This window comes from Cynocephalus volans, chromosome 1 (assembly GCF_027409185.1).
Source record: "Cynocephalus volans isolate mCynVol1 chromosome 1, mCynVol1.pri, whole genome shotgun sequence".
Taxonomy (NCBI): Eukaryota; Metazoa; Chordata; class Mammalia; order Dermoptera; family Cynocephalidae; genus Cynocephalus; species Cynocephalus volans.
In genome coordinates, this window is record NC_084460.1 from 185,049,076 (window position 1) to 185,057,571 (window position 8,496).

The 8,496-nt window shown below is 42.1% G+C and overlaps 1 protein-coding gene across 1 annotated transcript; it reads left to right on the forward strand.

The window, feature by feature from the left end:
- Nucleotides 1-680: 680 nt before the first annotated feature.
- KCNJ15 (potassium inwardly rectifying channel subfamily J member 15) lies at nucleotides 681-4,172 on the forward strand. The gene is made up of 2 exons (XM_063114811.1): nucleotides 681-753; nucleotides 3,025-4,172. Exons 1-2 carry the CDS (start codon nucleotides 681-683, stop codon nucleotides 4,170-4,172), a joined length of 1,221 nt encoding a protein of 406 aa, XP_062970881.1.
- The last annotated feature ends 4,324 nt before the right edge of the window (nucleotides 4,173-8,496 follow it).

The window sequence follows — 8,496 nt, forward strand, 5'->3', positions numbered from 1 at the left end:
GGAGCACATGTGTGCCTCTGTGTGTGTGGGTGTAGATATATACAGAGACCGGTGGCGAGTAGGTAGAGAGATAGTGGATAGACAGGTGTAGGTAGATAGATACTAGGTAGATGTAGGTAGATAGATATAGGTAGGTAGATAGTAGGTAGATAGTGTAGTATTTCAGAAATGCAAGAAGCAGAAGAACCTCTTGAGCATAGGACAGATGCCGTGACACTGTGGAGGCTTAGGGGACTTGGCAGTGCACTGACAGGCGTGCTGGTCAGCAGTGGCGATGCATCTGCTCAGGCGGTAAAAATACTCTAGACTCCTTCCTTCCAGTGCTCATGCTTACTTCCTCTGCGCTTCCCCTTCCTGCCTCCCTGTTTGCTGGTCAGTTCATCGCCGGCCTCAATGGGGGTGGGTTAACCCTCGCTTTCCAGGGTGTTTTCCTATTGAGCTCCCTCCAGGGCCTGGGAATTCTATAGGGAGGGCTGTGGTTGGGGTACAGTTTAATCCTTAAAACATTCGTTGAGCTTTACACTGTTCTGTGCACTGTGCCAGATCACCAGGGATTGGAAGGTAAATGCCGGGGCCGTAGCCCTTAGAGAATCCTTAGGGGCCAGTTTGACTGGGCTGCTCTTAGTAACCACCTGTGAACACCACATGTCCCTCTTTCTTTCAGGTAGTGGCAGAGTCCCATGGTAGCCAGGCAGGTGAAGGGGAGTGAGGACGTTCTACTTGCCTTGAAGAAGACACCTTCTGACCCGCCGAGTGACTGACCAGGTAGTAAACTGTTCTGAGGGTATAGGGCATGAGGGGTGGCAGGGGGACAGAGCGGGCAGTGGCATTCTTTGACTGCTGTCCACCAGCTGCTCTCTTTTCCATAGAGAGATGCTGAACCCAACACACCCCAGAGACTTTAGGTCTTATTCCGTGATTTATGTCCACCAAACTCTGGTGGGAGGTCCCACTGATGTCAATTACTCCAAGACTAGATATGCAGACGGCAGCAAAAGAGCTCTTGGCAGAAAGGCCAAAGTTGCAGCTCGTCCAAGACTAGCCCGCTGCCCCTTTGAAAAAGGTTAAAACAAAAGCTTCATGGTGCTGCCTTTGTAGAAACAGGGCCAGGTCTTCCAGAATCTGGCGGGGAGGGCTGAGCTCGGAGCTTCGCTTTTGCACACAGAACACTGGAGTACCATTCACACTCAAAAACTTAAGCCTCTGTTTTCATTTTGGTGGGTTGAATGGCATGCAATTTCCCCAGCTGTTTTTTTTTTTTTTTTTTTTTTTTTTTTTTGCCAGTGCGTGCAGTTACTTGTACACAAGCTGCACGTGTCTCTGGCAGCGCTCACGTTCCGAGCTTGTCGATGTGCTTGGGCCTGCCAGCACTGTGTTTTGTTTTCAGACTTTCATTGTGGTCACTTTCCTCTTCGTTACACTGAGAAGTGTTGCTGAGGTTATGATAAAGCCCATGTTTACCAATCATATCCTGTACTTTTCTTCTAAATTGACCCCCAGAAAAGTGGAAAAGGCTTCAACAAGCAAAAGAAATTCTGAATAACATATGGTCCTTCTTGGCAGCAAAAATGAAAAAGTGACTTCCCTTTTCCAGAAAAACAAAAACAAAAACATCATTTCAAGGGGGCATTTAGTAAATGATACATTCTTAATGATGTAACAGGAAAATTAAAATGCCTAGCAGATCCATTGCATCCTGAGCAGGTGTTCGCCACTGATGGATACAGTTTCCATTTCCTTGGAGTGATTTGCTCAGAGGAATACTTTCAGAACTGTTGAGATAATGCTGATCTAACAGAAAAGATTATTGCGTGAATCATAAACCACTGTATATCAGTTCCTTTTTAAAGGGGGGAATTTTTTCTAACCTTAAAATACCAATGAGTGAAAAAAATGCCAACCAGGTGAAGTTACCCTGTAATCACTCATTCTATCTTTTCCAAGGAATGTAGGGGCAATTTATCTCAGTCACCAGGCAGGTCCTATAAGATGCTGTGGGGTCTCACAGCCAGCTTGTTCCTGGCTGGTGACGCAGGACAAAGCATTGCCTGGGGTTGAGCGTGGGCAACCAGCACTTCTAAGTAGGTCTCTTCTGGCTGCAATGTTAGATGCCTACACTTACTTGCTTTTCAAATTTGCTTTTTAAAATGATTCCTCATGCTGGCCCTACTTAGTTCTAAAGGAGAAGGCAGAATTTTTGTGCCATACGTACATGCCATATCTAAAATGACATTGGTAGCACTTTTCCAAGAATAACCAGCATATTAATCGAGCCATTAATAAAGCTTAATTACTTGCTGTATGTTTTTTGGTTGTTTGATAAGTGAGTTTTTTCCAGTATCATAAAGAACTGGGAGAGGTCAAATAATTCTAAATTATTTATTGGATTGCGGGAAGAATGAATTGCTATTACAGAGAATATCATGCAAAAGGAAGGTTTAAAAAATTAATACTACCTGAGTTTTTAAAATTTGTATTAATATTCTCCATTGCTATATCAAGAACTATCTTATGGAAGGTAGATTATCAATACTGGACCTAGACTCAATGAAATAATTTTTTTAATTTCTGTAATTAGAAATCCATGATTGTTGAATCTAAATGCATATTCATAACACTCTGTGAGATGTATGCACAAGAATATGTGCAAAAAGAGAAGCCTAATGTTTTTTTTTTAGTGTGAGGCTCTGTTTTGGCACTTTACCTCACTTACTCATCACAAAAAACCTGAGGAGTAGGCTTTATTACCATTTTAAAGATTAGGGAGCTGAGGTCTAGCGAGGTTAAATAGCTTGCCCTGGGTCACATAGCAAATAAACTGTGCAGTCAGCATTTCAGCCAGGCTTACTTTTCTCCAAAGTCTATGTCCAAGTGCAAATCAATTAATCTTGCCTTCAGAATTCTCCTTTCTTGTATACGTCCACATACGTTCACACATACTTCACATGATTATTGTATTTCTGTTTTCTGGAAATTTCCCCACCTAAGGCTGTAAGGTACTGTGGTTCTTTGTCATTTCCTTAGGTGGGCCCAGGAGCCTGACAATGGATGCTCTCCACATTAGCATGCCTGGAGCCCCTCTGGTGAAGTCCACTGCTGGGACTGGACTCAAGGCCAACAGACCTCGAGTCATGTCCAAGAGCGGACACAGCAACGTGAGAATCGACAAAGTAGATGGCATTTACCTGCTGTACCTGCAAGACCTGTGGACGACAGTGATTGATATGAAATGGAGATACAAGCTCACCCTGTTCGCTGCCACGTTTGTCATGACCTGGTTCCTCTTTGGAGTGATCTACTACGCCATCGCATTTATTCATGGGGATTTAGAACCAAGTGAGCCTATTTCAAATCACACACCCTGCATCATGAAAGTGGACTCTCTCACAGGGGCCTTCCTCTTTTCCCTGGAATCCCAGACGACCATTGGCTACGGAGTCCGTTCCATCACAGAGGAATGCCCTCACGCCATTTTCCTGTTGGTTGCTCAACTGGTCATTACAACCTTGATTGAGATCTTCATCACGGGCACCTTCCTGGCCAAAATCGCAAGACCCAAAAAGCGGGCTGAGACCATCAAGTTCAGCCACTGTGCGGTCATCACCAAACAGAATGGGAAGCTGTGTTTGGTGATCCAGGTGGCCAACATGAGGAAGAGTCTCCTCATCCAGTGCCAGCTGTCCGGCAAGCTTCTCCAGACCCATGTCACCAAAGAGGGGGAGCGAATCCTCCTCAACCAAGCCACTGTCAAATTCCACGTGGACTCCTCTTCTGAAAGCCCCTTCCTCATTCTGCCCATGACTTTCTACCACGTGCTGGATGAGATGAGCCCTCTGAGAGACCTCACACCCCAAAACCTGAAGGAGAAGGAGTTTGAGCTCGTGGTTCTCCTCAATGCCACTGTGGAGTCCACCAGTGCTGTCTGCCAGAGCCGAACATCTTATATCCCAGAGGAGATCTACTGGGGTTTTGAGTTTGTACCTGTGGTTTCTCTCTCCAAAAACGGAAAGTATGTGGCTGACTTCAGTCAGTTTGAACAGATTCGAAAGAGCCCAGATTGTACCTTTTACTGCGCAGATTCTGAAAAGCAGAAACTAGAGGAAAAGTACAGGCAGGAGGACCAGAGGGAAAGAGAGCTGAGGACACTTTTGTTACAGCAGAGCAATGTCTGAGCTGAGGGCGTCATCTCAGATTAACTGTGAGAGCCGTTTCCATGTCAGAGCTCCCTTCTAACACAAAGGCTGCTGTGACAGTGAAAATGTGTGGACACACTCTAAAAACCACGTGGGCATCCAGGATCAGTCTCTCCTTCTGATCTGGTGGCTGAACAAGTATTTCCATGTTGACGGGGTTCCGTTTAAGTGTTTCGTCTAAAGTAAACTCTAAAATTCAAATTTTCTAAAATGGGACTACATTTCGAAGAACTTAGGCAATGGAAATTTTGTCCTGATAAATGGACAGACATTTAGCAATGCTGGTATTGAAAGGAAATGCATTTCTATACAAGAATATCAACTATAATTTAAGGTATTTATTTAATTCAAGTATCAAAGACATTATGGCCAAGGGTTGAAATGAGGTTTAGTATTCACTTATATCATTGCTTTGAAGCATACTCTTTTTGTTTAAGCCAAGAAAATGTATGTAATGAGGGCTAGCTGGTTGTACCTGAAAAGGGGCAGGCAAGGGACTCTATACTCACCAAATATAGCAATTCCATTTTTACCTTTCTTCAGTGGACTGAATTATACTAAGTGAATGTGATCAAATCGAGAATTAACAGTTGTGAAAACTATAAAATGGAGCTGATGCTATTGTTCCTACGAATTTTTTTGTTGTTGGAATGTGCTAGCCCCTTTCTGTTCAAAATGTGCTTCACAGACCGGCGGCATCAGCACCATCTAGGAGCTTATTAGCAACGTAGATTCTCAGGCCCCAGCTGGATTTACAGGACCAGAGTCTGTGTCTTAAGACCCCAAGTGACTTGTGTACAAACGAAAGTTTGAAAAGCTCTGTTCTGGATAATGTTTTCAAAGTAACTTTCTGAAGCCATGTGGAAAACTGACCCTGTAGGTCCCATGTCTGCTTGGCCCCCAGTTCTATCCTCTCTTCAGTTTATTGTGATGGGCCACTATTCCTATCAGCTGTTTCATTTCTTATCTATTAAAATTCTTGCCCACAAAGAAACTTCATAGAATTATCCACCGACATTCCAGGACCCACATAAAGCTCTCGAGAGTAATCATTGCATCACTCATGCTAGTATATGGCTTGGTGACTAAAGTTAGCATGAAAGAAAAACCAAGCTGCGTAACTGCAGGAAGTTCACTCAGGTGTCGAAGTTGGTAAGGTTGTGCGGGGAGGAGGGGCTGAGGGTAAGGGATTCACAGACAAGATGATGCCTTGATACATGAACAACATTTGATAATCTCACAGCATGTAAAGAATACCCTTGGTATTTAAATAAATCTCACACAACTCAGTGTTACAGAGATAATATTTTGCCTCTGGCAATTTTTTGTTTTGGCTGCTGGCCTATATATGGATCTGAACCCTTGACCCTGGTGTTATCAATACCGTGCTCTAATCAGCTAAGCTAAGCCTCTGGCAAAATTTTGGGGTCTGGTGCCCTGTATTACTTGGGGGCAGAGAATAAATTGGCTAGAATTAGTTAAATATGTAAAAGGTATATTCTCAATTAATTCAAACCAAGACAGACTTGTGTATTTGCATAAGCAGAACGTGACCATGAGTGCAGGTGGTGCATACACAGACGCACATGTGAGTCCACGTGTACACACGCACATGTGTGTGTGTGCACATGCCCCAGCTCTTCAAGCATCATAATGGGGGTCATAGATGAAAGACATTTGCAATTAAGAGAGTAATTCCTTAACAAATATGCTCATGATTCTCTAGGAATATGAACATTGGAACTCAGAGAAAATAGGGAAGATAAACTGGATTCAGATTATCAGTGAAATGATGATCTAGATTTCAGCAAATCTGGCCATATCTTGATGTTATCACATTTGCAATGTCCTTCCATTAAACACAGAATGTGGCTAAAACCTTTGGCTAGTGTGGTTGTAAGAATAATGGGGGTAAAGTTTGTAAGGATTTAAAGAATAATCTCAATCCATGCATGAAAGGGAGGATTTTGTCTTTAATTATTCAGGAGTTGTTTGTTTCCTTTTTTCTGTGGACAGTTTCATGGCACGTTGCTTTAGATCTTCATTCCTTAAGAAACATTACATGTTAGCATAATTCAATATTAGCCCTGTTAGTTATGATACTTGTGGTTTTATTGTACATTGTGGAAAATAATGCCACAGGCATGTTTACAGCGTTTTCTGTTGCACTATTAAATTCTTTTCACAGTATTTACACCAATGGTAATTTGAATGTGATCAAGATGAGGAATCTTGCTCACTTATATATATAGAGAGAGTACAATGATGTAGCATAAGGTTCTGAAACCTTTTTGTATGTTCATTTAGCATATCTTCATCTTTAGAGGAGGGAGGGCAGTGAGAAAAGTGTGAGAAATGCAAGCTAATGGTTGATCCACTAGACTTTCACGCAAAGGGATGTCTACCAGTGGAAAAGAACTTCTTTGTAGGGGAAAATTGGTTACTCGGTCTTATGTTACAACAGACTGACATTACATTCTTTTGGCTTCCCAAGAGAAGCAATTTTCCTAGACTTTCAAACACTAATGGCTTAAGTCCAATTTTCTCCCAAAGTTTTTCCACTAAATACTTCATGGAAAAAGAAACGTGAGGCAAAAATAAATCTTCAGTCAATTCACTTCATCTTTATCCTCTGTCCCTTCTCCTGTTTCACTAGACTTGCTTTCAACTTAATACTTGCTTGGTTGAGTGCTCTTTCATATTTGCTATCCGTCAATCAATCAAATAATTTGGTGGGTTAAAAAATAATCAGTCCAAATTAGTAATTGGTGGACATTTAAATATCCGGAAATTGAGGACAAGAATTTTTATTTTTCAATTGTTGTGTTAGCTGTGTGTAAAAATAGAAGACCAAGAGAAGGCTGTTCATGGGAGTTGATAGTTAATTCCTAATAAAATTACAAGAATGGTTTGTGAAAGTCAAAAGACATAATTGATATGTGAATATAAAAGCCAAGGATGTCATATATGTTAGTAAAGGCCGTATAACTCTGAATGGAATACAGGATAGCTAGGGTTGCCAGGCATATTCTACATGCAGGACGTGTCCTGTATATAGTCATTTTTGTCCTGCATCCTTTGTGGACTTTGTTAGAGTGCCCTAAATGTCCTATATTCAACTTTTTTTCAATACATTACAGAATTGCCCAGGAAATTAGAAAAATCTTCAAATTTAACTGGAAGCTCTATATATTTATTTGCCAAATCTAAAACACCTACAGAGAGTACTTACATAATCCCAAACTATGCCCATCTCTGGAAGATAAATACATGTCCCTTTGCTCAGAGGTTATGGTATTCATATAACCGGTAGCAAAGAAAGGGAGTACTCCAGAAACATATTTCCCTGGCTCGCCCAATTAGCAAAGTAAACTTCAGCCGAACACAGGGGCCCAGTCTTTGGTAATATTATGGACTGAATTGTGTAGCCCCCAAAGTTTAATGTTTTGAAGGTTTGATTACCACCGTGACAGTGTTAAGAGGGTGGGAAGTCCTATTACGGTAATTGAAAGGTGGGGCCTTGAAGGGATGATTAGACTGTAGGACCATGCCGTAGTGGATGGATTAATAACGGTGGTCAGGGGCGTGGTTCTGAGGGCTTTAAAAGGAGAGCACATGAGGAACTTTCTCTCTCTCTGCTCTGTCATTTTCTGCCATGTGAGACCCCTACATTGCTGTAAAGCCATCACCAAAGAAGACCCTTACTGGATGTGTTCCCTGGACTTTGGACTTCCCAGTCTCAGAAACTGTAAGCAATAAATGTTGTTTTGTTATAAATTACCCAGTTCCAGGTATTTGGTTATAAGCAACAGAAATGGACTAATACTGTACTCTTCTGTGCAGTATGGACCAGCAGTTCTCTGAGCCTCCACAGTGAGGAAAGGCCCTTCCTGGGTTCCAGCCTAGAATGATGGGCTCACAGTCGTCCCCCACCCAGTGTGCAGGAGCCCAGGTTCTCAAGCCCAGTTGCAGAGGCAGGCCAGCGGTTTTGCATTCCTCACCAGCACTGGAGGGGAAGTCAAAGATGAAAGAGTCGTCCTAGCAGTTGCCAAGTGTTCTTTGTTTAGCAAACCCCCAGCACTTGATATAGCACTTAATTATCATTTTATCTTTATTAAAGGTCTAAACTTACCTAGTGGATACTTCCCACCCCCTTCAGATATCTATTTTCACTCCTCAAAAATATTTAAGTAAGTAAAAGATAGAATACACTCAAAATTAGACTCCAAGAGAACTACTACAATTGATTATAGGGTACCTAGTCCCTAAAAAGAAAAACAAAATCAGAAGTTGTTGACTGTGA